Genomic DNA, 16,805 nt, shown 5'->3' with positions numbered 1-16,805 from the left:
AATTGCCTATTCATGTCTCTTGCCCATTTATCAATTGGGGAATGGCTTGATGTTTTATACAATTGCTTTAATTCCTTGTATATTTGAGTGATTAGACCCCTGTCAGAGTTTTTCGTTATAAAGATTTTTTCCCAATTTGTTGTTTCCCTTCTGATTTTGACTATATGCAGCTCTTTTTTATAGGGGCAAAGAACTGAAAACTCTCTGAGAGGATGCCCATCAGTTGGGGAATGAATAAAAAAGTTATGGTATATGAATATGATGGATTACTATTGTGCTATAAGAAAAGATGAAGTGGGGTTTGTGTGTAAAGTGAGCAACAAGCTATTACTTCTCAAACTCACCAAAACAGAATTTTTTTTTTAACCAAAGACAAAGCAATTTAAGCTGTTTCCATGGTTTAGGACACTCAGTATTAAAAATGCTAAAAAAAAATTAATACACTTCAAAGCTAGGATCTGATGCTTACTTACCCTAAGCTCACCTAGCACCCTTCCCTCACCTCCTATACTGCCAACAACAAGGCTGTATTAGCAGACTCAAGGACATCACACTGGCTTACAAGAAACCCATTCCTGGACATTGATTTTTACTCCCTCTTGCCAATGACATCTTGGTTCCAGGCTGTAGAAGTTTGCCCTGTGCACGATGGATAGATCAGCATTTGCAATGGTTTATAAACAAAAGGTTGCTGGGGGTCAACATCCCAGAAGTGCAAACATTGAATAGTTTTGTATTGCCAATGCCAAGTCAGGGAACTCAGTAACACCAGTGAAATGATCCAGTCAACCATACCTTAAAACACCGGCAGAGCTGGTGCTGGAGTGAATAGTCCTGTAGCAGAAATGCTATAAAGCTCTGAACTGCCAGTGATGGGCCAAAGAACTAAGAAACAGAGGGCTGCCGGTTGGTGGGGCAGGGGGAGAAGGGAGGGGACAGAGGAGAGACTGGGGGAGGGGGAGAGGGAGATGGTTGGGGACAGGCAGAGGTTTGTTTGCGGCACTTCATTATGCTACAGCATAGCATCCAGCTGGGGCCAATTCTGACCATCTAAAAGTTACTTGATAATGAATATGACTAGTGAACCATGAATTGCCCAGTCTGGGAAGGGGTTGAGACACTGAGATCCAGCTTCTACGGTAATAAATCATAGAAGAGAAGAATTCAGAAAGTTAACAACAGGTGAAAATAAAGGAGAAAAAACATGAATACAGAGATGCATGAAAAGATCTATATGAACTGGATGTGGAATGAAGTAATTAGCCAAGAAAATGCTATACAACAGTATGTGCAGTAATGTAAGTGGGAAAAATCGCTATGCATTTAAAAAATCTAAAGTCAATCTAATAAAATTATAAAGATCAAGGAGGACTCAAAAGAGTTAGAGAAGACACTTCCAACCTACCCACTGTAGAGATGGAAGGGCCACAGGTACTACACATTGCATATATTTTCAGACCTTTTCTTTGTATTAATTTATGTTTTGCTAATTTTTTTCTTTTCTAAAAAATAATAGGTAATGTGGGTTACTCCCAGGGAGGGGGAAAGAAAGGGATACTTGAATTAAATTACTATGGTAATTTAAGAAACAAAAATATCAATAGGAACTTTATTTAAAAAAGAAAAATTAAAGAAGCTATGTCAGAAAAATATGAAAAGACTTGTATAAACTGATGCAAAATGAAATGAGAACCAGGAAAATAATAGCAATATTATAAAGAGTAATTCTATTATAAAGACAAATAACTTTGAAAGACTTAAAATCTCATCAACCGAATGACCAACCTCAATTCTACAAGAATCATTATGAAGTGTGCTACCCATCTCCAGATATGATAGACTCAGGGTATATATAGTGAGACATGTTTTTAAAGGGAGGACGAAGGAGAACATGGCTCTGGAAATGTTATGTTATGATTAAGGGGAAAAAAAGTAAAATATTCATGTCCTTTGCCCACATATCTATTAGTTCTAGTCTTATTTATTTGCCTTATTTCCCTATATATCTTAGAATCTAAATGTTTACCAGAAATAATTGATATAAATTTTCCTAGAATTACTTTGTGTATTTTGTATGTACTTTGTGTATGTATGCTTTATTTTTTCAATTGATTATACTATTTAATCTTTCCAATGAAATCTCTATTGTGTTGTGGAAGTGACACTAGATTCTAAAAGAAATGCCACTATAACAAATTCTTTCAGGTCCACTTGAAAAAATTTTATTGTGACAAGACAACAGTCTTGTCTCTAAGAATCATATTTTCTTAGTCTGGAGAAACTCAGTATTGAAAAGGTCGTCATTAGGTAAAGAATAATTTTGGCTCCAGCAATTTAATGAAATTTTCATGTGTTGAGGAAATGATAAAAATTTTATTGGTTGAAGGAGTATCCAGAGTGAAATGATAGATTTCATTGAAATTATAGTCTTGAAAATATTTGAGTAATTATTTCACCATTATTTCTGCAATGCCTCTTTAACTATCTATATATCCTCTTCTTTTTTTTTTAATTTTCAGAGGATTGGGAGGAGAACTAATGAGACAATCAGGTAAGTTTTAAATGTGTAGAAGATGGGAAGTGGTGAGTTATGGCTCTTTATTCTTCCTAAGTATGAATATAATAATACCCAAAATGATGCTACATATTTTTTGGCTTGCCAGGGAAAATGAGCTTTTTCATCATAAAAAATAACACCATTACAATTTAATTATATCTCTCCTTTACATCTTTGTATTTGTGTGGCACTATGGATATGCACTGTTGCTTATGCTGTCAGAAATTTAATTTGTTGAACTGTTTATTTTTCTTCTTTTAAAATCTTTTTAAAATCTTTGTTCTAACAGAATACTTACTGGGTATTTGAGTAGAGATGGAAAAAGAATATATTTGGCAATAATTTTGATATTAAAATCAAAGACAAAACTAGAAGTATATAGTATACATATAGTAGAATATATAGAAGTTAAAATAAAAAGCAAGACATTACAGTAAGTCAGCAGTTTACAGTAGATTCATTTACTTTAGCATTTGCAGGGGGAGCAGTTCTTGACTCTTTTAAAGACTCTACAACTGCTCTCATACTGAAAGGCATCACTTGCCACTTGCATTGTGGTCTTAGTTCTTACTTTTTGGTCATCTAATTTTTTTATTGCCCATATGATTTGAAAGAATTTTTATGTGTAAAAAGTTGCCATGTGGTCATTGAGAAAGAGATCCAGTTTTGCTTTCATAAAAGGACAAAGAGATTTTTACTTATTTCATATACAGAGTTCTGAGTGTTTTTAAATGTGTTTGTCATTATTAAATATTACGATAATAATTCATTTTTTGTCTGGCACAACATTAGGAAGTGAAATCTTTCAAGAAACTCAGTTTTCCAGAGAACAAAAATTTCACTTTCTAAGCACTAGTACATTATTATTTTAATTTTTTATTCTACCATCTTTGATTGTAGCTCAATGAAATAAAATGTATGAAAGCTCAGAAGTCAGATAGCCTACCCATAACTGAGCAGAAACTTCCTTGTTTGCCTTTTTGGACATTCATGTTTCACTTGGGCTTAATATATGATAACTTGAAATTAAAAGAGAAACTTGAAAATAAAAATATTCTGTGGAACTGATAAAACTGTTAATTTGAGAATAGCTAATGGAGTAAACTACCAAACAATCTTATAAAGAAAAGGAAAGATAAAAATCTATTTATAATAATGTTGATGATCATGATGCTAAGAATAGGTGCCGTCTGTATCGTGCTGTGACAGATATTATGCTAAGCACTTTACAATTATCTCATTTGACCCTTACAACAATCTTGGGAAACTGAGGTAAATGGAGGTTAAATAATTTGCCATCACATAACTAATAAGTGTTCAGATCTGAACTCTGTTCTTCCTGATTTCAGTTGTATCTAATTCTTCATGACCCAATTTAGGATTTTCTTTCCTTCCTCCCTCCCTTCCTTCCTTCCTTCCTTCCTTCCTTCCTTCCTTCCTTCCTTCCTTTTTTAATTTTTATTCAATTTATTAATTTATAACATTTCTCCATGGTTATAGGATTCATGTTCTTTCCCTCCCCTCTTTCCACTCCCTCCCATAGTCCACACACAACTCCACTGAGTTTTTTTGTCATTGATCAAGACCAATTTTTAGGATTTTCTTGACAAAGAAACTCGAGTGGCTTGCCATTTCCTTCTCCATCTCGTTTTACAGATGAGGGAACTGAGGCAACCAGGGTCAAGTGACTTGCCTAGGTTCACACAGGTAGCAAGTGTCTGAGACTAGAATTGAACTCAAGAAGATAAGTCTCCTTGACTTATCTTCTGGCACTTTATCCACTGAGCCACCTAGTAGTCTCTCCTGACTCCAGGCCTGGTGCTGTATCCATTGCACTGTCTAACTCCCCCCTCTCTCCTTGTAAAAGGTGTATTTACCTTTGACAAAATATCAGTTTCTAATGTTGAAAAGGAATTTTGGTGATAAGAACTTTCCTTTCTGGGCTTTCGGTAGTTCTGATTGGCTATTAAAACAAGTAAAAACTTCATAGAAATAAAAACAAAAAACATTTCCATGAAGTAGTGCCTGAAGCTCTGACAGTTTCAGGAAGAACTAAGTTTGGGTCTTAAATAATCAGGTCTTTTTGAAATATGATACCAGATTTTTGTAGTTTATCTTTCTCAATGTAAAAAGGTGGCTTCCCTCTTCCCCCCAAGTCCCCCTCCCCCAATGTAAAAAGGTGTTCATAAGCTGGAACAGTACCAGAAACATCAAGGCCAAAGCAAAAAATGATCACAGTTGCATAGCCACCTATTCTCATAGCAGTTCAGGGAGAATTATTCTATATCACCAGTACATAAGTAGTGTTCCTTAGCCTACCAGTTAGGACCTTGCCCTCTCTGGGACATCCATAGGGTCAGGAAGGAATATAAAATCTTTATCCCATGAGAGGCATCTGAGGGACTACCCTCTTCATTCTGTTAGGCTGATTAAACATTTTCATCTTCCCTTTTTTGCCATAAAGTTAAGCTTCTGACAATGGCTACCACTGGATCTTAGGAATTGTACGATGGTCATTGGGAGTTAATGTAGAATTAATGTAGAAGGGCAAATCAGTTTTATATTAGAGTAAGCAATGTGCTACAATGGACCTACCTTTTGCAACTGTATAAGCCAGCTCCCATTCTTCTGCCTCCACTACTGTAAGCCAGTCATGCTTCCACTGGAATTTGAATCTCTGCCCTTTTCTGGCTCCTGTTGCTATATCCTTTGCCTGTGCACACTACCCACTCTTCTTTGTCAGCTTAAATAGGACAATTACTACAATAAGATGAATATCCTGAGCTCTTATGCCCTATGTTGGGGCAGAGTGTTGCTGTAGGCCTGAGCCCAATTGCCTTGCCACTACTGTATCTTATTGCCCTCAATGGCAGACCTGTCTCAGATCTTCTGTGCTGATGTTGTGTTTAGTAGTTAGCCCTAGGGGTGTTGTTTCTTCTGGGCCTGCTCTTCCCTCCTCTACTGGGGGAAAGACACAAAGGAACATAAAAAAAAAACTGCAAAGAAATTCCTCTGGGCCACTGGATATGCTCTATTTCTTATATGCAAGCAATAGCCATTTCTGCTAAGATTGGGGAAGTGCTTCTGTGGTTTGTGTTTTGCCCTTTTTAGGGGCCCTCATGGGAAGTGGACAGAGAGAATTATAGTTTATGATTTATAATTATGAGGTGTGAGTGGAAAATTAAAGGGATATAATTGGCACATTTGTCCATATTTCTAATTCCACTCCAGGCTCTTGGGGACAATTCAGCATTGTCCTCTTGAGTGCTTCCCTAGTTACACCAATGAATCATAATAAAATCCAGGTGGCAAAATTTTGCTTGGTCCTTTCAATTCTACGTTGAAAACAAACAAAGTGATGCTGAAATAGTTTTTTCAGCAATGCTGTTAGACAATCCTAAAGTTCCAGGAATCTCCTTTGCTTTTTCATTCTCTTCCTGTTGGAGGTTCCTATATACCCTTTTAATGGTTTTCTATGCTCATTTACAATTATAGAATTTAGAACTACTATTTCAATTGGATTGTTATTTGAAAAAATTCCTTACCCCAATCCTCCCATTCAGTACCCTCTGGCTACTTTTGAAAACACCTGAGTTCTGAAGAGAATTTGGAGGATGTTCAAATGACCAGGTGAGAAGACTCAATACAACTAGAGTGCCCTAGATTGAGTTTACTCACATTGTTCTCTTTTTTATGGATGGCTGCAATTTATACTCATCTCTCAAGAACAGCCCTGTGGGAGAGTAGATCACGTTAAGCTATCACACATTTATTCTGACATTACCAAAAAAACTGTGCTAGAAAGTATGAAGTCCAGGCCAGGTTCACCTTACTTTGCTCTGCCCATCTCCCTCTGCAAGAAGCTTATTATCTTCCAGCCTTTGAAGACTATGCTAGTTGTTCGGGGCTATGCTTAATTCAGGCTAGTCCATGGGTAATTTAAGTTAGATATTCTTGAAAAGCTGATTGGATCAGAGAATAAAAACTAAAACTATCTAAGGACATTTTAAAGAAAAAACTATCCTAACTTTCCTGAAGGTGGATATTGCTTCTACCACAACATGCATCCTTTAAATATATACATACATACAACATACATCCTTTAAATAAGGGTCATATAAATCACAGTATTAATTTTGTGCTACTTTCTGGAATATGCAAGTATAAAAACATGAAACATTCCCTGACTCATGGGTTTCATGTTTGTAGCCTGGAGTCCCTTCTGTGGTATACATTTATTGGTATTTCATATTCCTATGTATTCATATGAATACCATAAATCAATGTAATACTGTACTTAAAATTGTAGTTATGACAGCAGAACTCTAATAGTGTGCTGGAGGTTGAGCTCCCAGACCTATGCCAGGAAAGGTCCTTTTCTTCTGGTAGGCTCTCTCATGCCACAAACAAAAGGATACCCAGCAACATAAGGACAAATTGGCTATAGGTGTTCCTGTGAAATATTGTAAAAATTATTTGGCAAATGCATTCTTTACCAAATAAATTTAAGAAAAATACAAACAGAAGTAAGACTCAGATAGGAAAGGACCTACCCCTTGTATTGCTTTTAAGGTGTTTTCTAATTCTAGAATTGTAATTTATGATATAGAACTAAACTTTACAAAGTTCAATACATTATTTTTTGACTTATGTTGAAATTAGAATAGATGATGGTTACTAAAATTATAGAAATGCAGAGCTTCTCAGTACCAACTGTCAAGTTCATGGGAGTCTTTAAATTGTCCTTGATCCATCAATATGTTTCAACACTAACCTGGGGCTTTGTTGAGTTGACAGTTGTGGTTTAGCTAAATTTCTTCTGTGTTTGACATCTGTTAACACATTTCTATCAGCTGACACATAGATGATTAAAATTGGCAGTTTCAACAGCCAATGAACTTCTGATTAGTATTGTATAATATTTTTGCAATACTAGCATTATCATTTTGCCCTAGATATAAGACATTGTTTTTACCCTTTTGACTAAAGCTGCACAGATGGTATGGGTTACTGATTTTAATGGATGAGTTTCTGTGTCAAGCTTAGCAATTTGAGCTGTAACCCATCCATTGGATGAGATGAAATTGGCTTTTCCCAAGAGATGCTCAGCATCTCTCTTCTGAAAGTAGTGACTTAGTTGGGGATGGAATGGGAGAATATATTTAGAAGATTCATGTTGTTGCATAGTCTTAATAAGAGCATGGTTTTTATCAACAAAATGCTACATAAATATAGGTAGTTTTATTATTTATTTTCATTACTTCGATTCTTAGAAATATAGATGAGGATCTTAGAGATCACCCACTCCCATCCTCTTATTTTATAGAGATGGAAAATTAAGATAAGAGAAGTCACATGGCATGGTGTTTAAAAAAAAAATAAAAGAGCTGAACTTCTTATAAAGAAAGACCTGTGTTCAAATCTCAATTTGTATATTTACTAGTTATATGATTCTGGAAATCTCACTACACCTCAATTTCCTTACATATAAAATGAGGTAATATAACTTCTGAGATACTTTCCTGCTCTAGATGTATGCTCCTAAGAGCTCAACATGCTCAATAAATTTCAGTTTTCTTATATGCAAAATGAGATAATTATACTTGTGTAACCAACCTCTTAAATATCTTCTGAGAAAAGTACTCCATGAATCTTAATGTGGTATAAATGCATTTATTATAATAATTTCCCCTATGTCATAAATAATAAGTAGGACTACTGTAGTACAGAGAGAGGGGGTCATGATAGTTTTTTCAAGCTTTGGCTGAGTTCTGAAATCAGTTAGGAGTTTAGAATCTTGAGGGAGAGAAGGGAGTTGGTTTGGGGAATCTCGTGGAGAGAGGTTCAGACCAGCTGAGCTGCTTCCTTGTCTATCTGAAGAATTGAAAATTTAGCCTAGCTTTGGGAATATTTATTTAAGAATTGTTAGTTTAGATAAACCCTTTGTATCTTCATTCCCTACATTATTTCCTACCTTCCTTCCCTTATCTTAAATGTCTGTGGAGTTAATAAGGAGAGTAAATTAGAGAGTAGTTCAAATCTGTGAGGGGTTTAACTATAATTTGGCAGTATTTTATCTAAAGAAATTGGTTAGTCATCATTTTATTCCCTTTAGACATCAAGAGCACCTTGAGAGCTGAGCTAAGGCAGGACCTTGCTCAGACTCCATCTCTGCCTCCCTTCCCCCACCTGAGGTTCCTGTAAACAACTGTTAGGGCTTCCTCAATCCACTTTTCCTGACAAATCATCCTTAAAGACAATAAACTCTTTTGTGTTTCAACAGACCTGTTAGTTAATTTGTTAGTTAATTAGTAAGAGAGGGAAGAAGAGGGAAAGAACCAACATACTCTGGGCTTGAAGGGAAGCCAGGGTATCCATCTTGAAGGAAGGTGTAACTTCAAAACAAGTCCCTTCCTGTGAAATTAACTAAAGCCTGTAGTTAATTTCAGTTCAGTCTATTTCCCTCAGCTTGTCTTCAAGTCTTAAGTCCTAGTCTATAAGCCCTGCTGTCTTTGCCTGTTTATATTAATTCCTCCTCTCCCTGAAGATCTTTGTTCCCTTCAGTGCTATACTCCCTGACTTCAGCCCATATTATATCCTGAATCTCCCTATTCCAGCCTACCTGTAACCCATATTACTTACCTAGCAAGTCCCTGAAAACCTCCCTTCAAAATCCCCTTTTACCACATACCTTTCCTCAAATTATCCTCATTACATCACCCAGATTCAAGTCTAATTCTTATTCTTAACCAGTGCTCCATTATGATTCGGTGCTCTTTCCATTCTTCTATCAAAGGGCAGGTTCATAGTTTGACCATTGAAACAGTCATTACTTTGCTATATCTCTAAAGACTCACATTAAATTCTTCTCGTTATGTCAAATTTTCCCTTCAACTTTTACTGCTTGCTGAGATGTTCCCAAATTATTGATATGGTTCTGTAGAGAGAACATTAATTAACAACATCAGGTCACTAACATCAGTTCTGAAAGGCAGCCCTTATCTGAAGGAACCTCTCTCCACCTTTGTAGACTGCATGACCCTTCTGTTACTCTGGAAAATGCCAAAGTAGTAACACTTTCGACACTTTCATAAAATGCTACCACTTTAAGGCTCTTTGATCTAGGTCAGTGATTACCAAAGTGGGCACTACCGCCCCCTGGTGGGTGCTGCAGCGATCCAGGGAATGGTGATGGCCACACTTTTTTTGTATTACATTCTATTCTGAGTTCAGTAAATAGTTTCATCATTTCCAGGGGGCCCTAAATAATATTTTTTTCTGGAAAGGGGGCGGTAGGCCAAAAAAGTTTGAGAACCACTGATCTAGGTTCTTTATTGGCTTTGCTGTCCTGTGAACATCATTCTTGTCCTGGCCTTACTTTCTATCCCCTAGTAAATTTAAACACTGATGTAAGGGCTGCCAAGCATGATTTCTTTCATCTTTGACAGCTCTTATACCAGAAAATAATCGAGAAATTCAAATAACTGTCAATATGCTTATTGAAAGCTAGATGACATAGTATATATAGCATCTAAGGGCAATCAAAGTTTGAGTTTTTCAAACCTCAAACACTTAGCAGCTATGTGACCCTGACAAGTCATTTAACCTCTTTCTGTCTTCATATTTGTAAAACAATTAGCAAAATGTCTGGTAGATTGTCGGTACTTTAATGAATGGCTGTTCCCTTCCCTTATTCCCTTTTCTTATTTCTCTGAAAATGCATCCCAACTAGGCTTTAGTAATTCTCTTCTTTCTCCCCATCCTCTACTTAGTTGCAGACAAAACATCTTTCTAATTATTTACTTCCTGAGGTAAAATACTATTGAGACATCCAAGAGGTTGGTTCCATCTGTGCATTTGGTAGTCACTCTGTATCTGATAGAAAGGTCACAAAATAAGAATACATTCTGGTGAAGCTTTTTTAAAGAATTCTGAGAACAAATATACCATTAACCTTTATATACTTAAACTCACTAGTAAGTAACTTTGGGTTAAATAAATCACATTTTGAGAGCCACATTAACTGTTCCACATTGTAACAGGATTCTAGGGAATAACAACCAGTATGGAACCAGAGTAAGATACAAATGGAAAATATTTAACTAAGTCAATGAAAAAATAATAAAACATAGATAAGATCACATTTTAAAATTAGCTTAGTATATAGTTCACCGAGATCATTCTGTGCAGATTAGTGGTCCCCATTCTATTTGAGTTTGAAACTAATGACATGATTATCAGGTTCTGGGTTGGCAACAGAGAATTCTTAAATAATTCTTAGAATTAAAAAAAATTCTTTGGAATTTTCATAAACATACAATGACTTCCTTATTCTTTTTCTAGTTTGCACCTTGATAAAAAATTTGTCACTTTCCAAAATGCCTTTTCAAGGTGATCCAGTAATTGGTAAGTAATTTTTTCCCTTCGACTAATAGCTTTGAATCATTATAATTTGTTTTGCTAATTTATTCTCTCTTCATTCTCCATTGCTGTCAAGTCATGATAACCAGAAATGCATTTATTAGAATAAGATCATTAGGACTTTCCATTTTAAAATTTGGAGGAGGGATTTTTGGAAAGTACTGGAATATTAGGACCCAGAGAAATCCAGATACCTCACAGAAATTCCACTTTGATCTTTAAAATGTTCCAGATTGGAAGAGAAAGAAAACCCAAAGCAAATCAGCTATAAACTACACCCAGACCAAGAATATACAAAAAGATTGCCCAAATCTTGTGATTTTCCAAAATCCTATGGAAGCTCTGAACAGATATAAGCCATATATGGAAGGCATTGTGAAGGCAAGCAACCTGGTCTCATAGACAGGATGACCTTGACATCTTTGCTGTAGGAACAATACCAGACAGAGCCGAGCTGGATCTTGAGGCAGTGAAAGGACAGGCCCTCAATAAAACCCAGTGCTAAAGTGGTCAAAGAATCCCAGAAGAAGGAAAAAAGCTCCAGTGCCAGGTAGGCACAGAGTCCCAGGTACAGAAGGGAAAAGGCTCCATGCAGTAACTGTGTAGGCCTAGCATAATAACATCCAGATAGTCTGGGCCTAAACTGCAGCAGAAGACAAGGCCAAACAATTCCTACAGAAGATGGGATAGCCACTGTAATAAGGAGAAAGATCAGCACATACTATCTGTGAGTACGTATGCAGACTATGGCATAAGTGCAAGTCCTTCATTTAGACATAGATTGGCATTATGAGCAAAATGTAATAATGAAGTATTTTGTACTGAGAGAAGCTCAAGGGATATGTCCAGAAAGAGAAAGTAGCTCACAAATAGAAGCAGAACTTCAAAGGGAGAAAAAAAGGCTTGACCACAAGAAATGCAAGAGTAAAAGAAGGGCAAGGAAGAAGAAATAGACATTGTAATTTACATATCACAGGTGTTAAACAAATTCCCTCATTTTTACAACCTCCTCCTCCTCCTTATTAGAAAGACAGAGTCACTGGCAAAGAAAGTAAAAAATACAAAAGAGCTAGTAGTTAAGAAATATGTAGGGGAGTATTCAATTAATAGTCATAGCCATGAACACAAAAATGAGGTGAATTTACCCATAAAATGGAAGAGGCTAGTAGAATGAATTACAAAAAAGAAATCAGCAATATGTTATTTGCAAGTATACTTGCAATATAAAGGCTGACATCTCTTGAATTTTTTTAAAACTAGAGGCGACAGTCATGATTTCAGAGAAAATTGAAATATAAGAGATAAAGAAGGAAATAACATACTTAAAGGTATCATAAATAACAAATCAATATTAAGACAGTATAATTGCATAATAGCATCTAAATACTTTAAATAAAGTTTAGTGAATTAGAGGGAGAAATAGATAATAAAATTATAATAATGGGGGACTTCCTTGAACCCTTTTTTCAAATTAGACAAATATAACCAAAAGGTAAAGAAAGAAGTAAGAAGCCTAAATAGAATTTTATTTTATTTTTCTTCTTTCAAAAATTTTTTGTTTTATTAGTTAATTTAGAATATTTTTCCATGATTACAGGATTCACACTCTTTCCCTTCCCTTCCATCCTTACTCCCCCCAGAACCGAAGAACAATTCTACTGGGTTTTACATGTATCATTGTTCAAAACCTATTTCCATATATTATTCATATTTGCAATAGAGTGATTATTTAAAGTTAACATCCCCAATCATAGCCCCATCAAACCATGTGATCAATCATATGTTTTTCTTCTGTGTTTCTACTCCCACAGTTCTTTCTCTGGATATGGATAGTGTTCTTTCTCATAAGTCCTTCAGAATTATCCTGGATCATTGCATTGCTGCTAGTAGAGAAGTCCATTACATTAGATTGTGCCACAATGTATCAGTCTCTGTGTACAGTGTTCTGGTTCTGCTCCTTTTGCTCTGCATCAATTCCTGGAGGTCTTTCCAGTTCACATGGAATTCCTCCAGTTCATTATTCCTTTCAGCATAATAGTATTCTATCACCAATCAGATACCACAATTTGTTCAGCCATTCCCCAGACCATTCCCCAATCAATGGACAGTGCTTCATTTTCCAGATTTTTGCCACTACAAAGAGTGTAGCTATGAATATTTTTGTACAAGTATTTTTCCCTATTATCTCTTTGGGATACAAACCCAGCAGTGGTATGTATGGATCAAAGGGTAGGCAATCTTTTAAAGCCCTTTGGGGATAGTTCCAAAATGCCTTCCAGAATGGTTGGATCAATTCACAACTCCACCAGCAATGCATTAGTGTCCCAATTTTGCCACATCCCTTCCAACATTTATCACTTTCCTTTGCTGTCATATGATTTGCATTTCTTTAATTATGAGAGATTTAGAACACTTTTTCATGTGCTAGAATTTTAGAAAAATTGCAGATGATAGATTTCTGGTGATCACTGTACAAGAATAGGAAGGAATTTGCATACCTCTCCACATGGCATCAAATTGTCTGTGTAATGACTTCCATAAATGAATTGAAAACTAAATAATCCTAAAGAACTAGTAGGTCAAATAACAAATGATAGAAACATTAGAAAAATGTTATCAAAGAAGATTACAATAATGAAGCAAGATATCCAAATTTATGGGATATAACAAAAACAATCTTTAAAAGATTTTTTACAGTTGTAAACAAGAGAAAGAAAAGAAAAAAGGGGAAGAGGACTTAGTATTAATAGATTTCAAACTATACTGTGAAGTAATAATCATCAAAGTGGTGGCAGAGAGGTTGGACAGTGTAGCAGAATAGGTGTATAACCTACAGAAGCAAACATCAGTCAACCTATAAACATTTATTAGGTACCTACTATGTGCTCTGTACCAAGTACTGGGAATACAAAAAGAAGCAAAAGACAGTTCTTGTCCTCAAAGAGCTTACAATCTAATGGGGGAGACAATATACACACATATATCAAGCTATATATAGGATAAATAGGAGATAATTAATGAAGGCACAGGAATTAAGAGGGTTGAAGAAGCCTTCCTTTAAAAAGTGAGGTTTTAGTTAGGAATTAAAGGAAACCTGGGGGAGCTCAATAGTTGGAGCAAAGGAGGGAGAACCTTCCAGGAATAGAGAACATCCAGAGAAAATGTCAGAGCTAAAAGATGGAGTGTTTTGCTTATGGAATAACCAGAAGACCAATGTCAGTGGATAGAAGAGTATGTGTTAAGGAGTAAGGTATATGAAGCCTGGAAAGGTAAGAGTTGGCTAAGTGATGAAGAGCTTTAAATGCCAAATAGAGTATTTTGTATTTGATTCTGGAGGCAATAGGAAAACACTGGAGTTTACTGAATAGCAAGGTGGCATGTTGGGACCTGCATTTTAGGAAATTCACTTTAGTAACTAAATGGAAGATTGATTGGAGTGGAGAGAGACTTGAGGCAGGCTAACCGTCTACGTCTAGCAGGTTAGTACAGTGTAAGGTAATGAGAGCCTACACTAGAGTGGTGATGGGATCAGAGGAAAGGGGCTTTTTTGAGGGATGTTGTAAAAGGGAAACTGACAGGCCTTATTAACAAATTGGATGTTGGGAGTGCTAGGAAACTAAAAAACAATGTGAAAGAAATGAGATATAAACCAATACTTCACACTGTATACCAAGATAAACTCCAAAAGAATACATTGCTTAGATAATAAACCTCATAATGTTAAACATATTAGAAGAATAAAGAAGTATCCATTTTTGTGTCAATTGGTAGAAGAGGAATTGATGGCAAAACAAGAAAAAAGCAGATCACAGAAGAGAAAATATACAATTTTGATTACATAATATTAAAATGGTTTTGTGTAGTTGAAGAAAAATAATTGTTACAGCAAATTTTTCCTTTACACTAATTTTGGAGCTGTGAAACTGGTATAGCCATTATGGAAAGAAATTTGACACTTTGACCTTAAAGTCCTTATATTGTGGGAAAGGAGAGAAGGAATTAGCTAAACACTTTACAAATATTACTTCATCTGACCCTCACAATAACCTTGTTAAGTTATTGTTATTATTATTATTATTATTATTATTATTATTATTATTATTATTATTATTATTATCATCCCCATTTTGCAGTTAAGAAAACTACAGTTAATGTAAACAGAGGTTAAATGACTTGTCTCCAAGGCCCTATTTAAACTCAGGTTTTTCTCACTCCAGACTTAGGACCCTATCCATAGCACCACCTAGCTTCCTTGAGTATCCACTTGCACCTTACCCTTTGATCTAGTGATAATATTACTAGGCATGTACTCCAGAGAAATAAAAAAGAAAGGAAAAAAGATTTATCTATACAAAAATATTTATGGCACCAATTTAAAAATGAAAAAAACCCCTTACCTTAGCAGTATCAGATCCCAAACTATACTATAAAGCAAAAATCAAGACAGTCTGATATTAGCTAATAAATAGAATGGTAGATCAATGGAATAAATGAGATATATAATATACAGGGGTAAATTATCTTACCAAACTAGTGTTTGATAAACCCAAAGATCCCAGCTTTTGAGATAAGAACTCATTGTTTAATAAAAACTGTTGGGAAAATTGGAAAAGAGTATGGTGGAAACTAGATAGACCAATATCTCAAGGTAAGGTCAAAATGGATATATAATTTAGATATAAAGAGTAAGAGTAAGTAAACTAGGGGAACATAAAATAGTTTACTTTGCAAATCTATGGAGAAAGGGAAAATTTTTGACTAAACAAAAGAAAGAGCACGATAAGATATAAAATGAATAATTTTGATTACATTAAAAAGTTTTTGTACAAATAAAACCAATATAACCAGGATTAGAAGGAGAACAACAAACTGGGAGAAATTTTTTATAACAAATTTCTCTGATAAAGGCCTAATTTCTCAAGTCTATGGGGAATCAAGTCAAATTTATAAGAATACAAAGCCATTCCCCAATGACAATGGTGAAAGGATATAAACAAGCAATTTTCGAATGAAGAAATCAAAGCTATTAATAATCATCTGAAAAAAATGTTCTAAATCACTTTTGGTTAGAGTAATGCAAATTAAAATAATGCTGAGCTACCACTTCAACACTTGGCCAATATGACAGTAAAAGAAAGTGATAAATGTTGAAGGGGATGTGGCAAAATTGCAACACTGGTGTATTATTGGTGGAGTTTTGAACTGATCTAACCATTCTGGAGGGTAATTTGGAATTATACCCTGTAATATTTAAAGCCATGAGGCCATTTACCTTAATAACTTTATTAAATCAAAATAGTAATAGTAGTAAAGAGAGAGAAAAGTAGGAGAGAGGTAGAGAGATACTTAGCTTTTCTTATCTATTGGCCGCCATAATGGGCCTGTAGCTACAACCCAACAAGGGTCCACTCTGCTCTTCCATGGGCACATCAAAGACCTCAATTTCCTGCGGGGTCTCCCCTTATAAGCTCTTTTCTCCACCCACTAACTCTCAGATATCATATCTCAGGAACCAATCATAGTTTCTTAATTTGCATGGGCTTCCCAGGGGGCCAGTGCCTGTGCAATCAGTTTCCTATCTTGTTGGTTCCTTAACTTCCTCTCTCTGAGGTCTTGTCTATACCTGAATTTATTCAGTGGTATTTGACCTCCAGGCTACTGAGAGATGACGTTTAAAAAAAAAAAAAAAAAAAAAAAAAGGCAACTCTGGAGAGAGAGAAATTTGCTTCCAAAACCCCTAAGGTCCATAAAATTGAATATGTCCTTTGATCCTATAATACCACAACTGAGTCTGTATCTCAAAGAGATCATAAAAAAGGTGAAAGGA

The 16,805-nt window shown here is 35.4% G+C and overlaps 1 protein-coding gene across 1 annotated transcript in view; it reads left to right on the top strand.

The window, feature by feature from the left end:
* The window catches only part of TBCD (tubulin folding cofactor D), a 522,548-nt gene that overhangs the window by 387,122 nt on the left and 118,621 nt on the right, over positions 1 to 16,805 (top strand). Inside the window, exons 23-24 of the mRNA XM_044675187.1 lie at positions 2,520 to 2,551; positions 10,901 to 10,963. Coding sequence (XP_044531122.1) covers positions 2,520 to 2,551; positions 10,901 to 10,963 — 95 coding nt within the window. The remainder of the gene's footprint in view (positions 1 to 2,519; positions 2,552 to 10,900; positions 10,964 to 16,805) is intronic.

This window comes from Gracilinanus agilis, chromosome 4 (assembly GCF_016433145.1).
Source record: "Gracilinanus agilis isolate LMUSP501 chromosome 4, AgileGrace, whole genome shotgun sequence".
Taxonomy (NCBI): Eukaryota; Metazoa; Chordata; class Mammalia; order Didelphimorphia; family Didelphidae; genus Gracilinanus; species Gracilinanus agilis.
The sequence above is the reverse complement of the archived record's forward strand: the minus strand, read 5'-3'. Positions and strand labels throughout refer to the sequence as shown.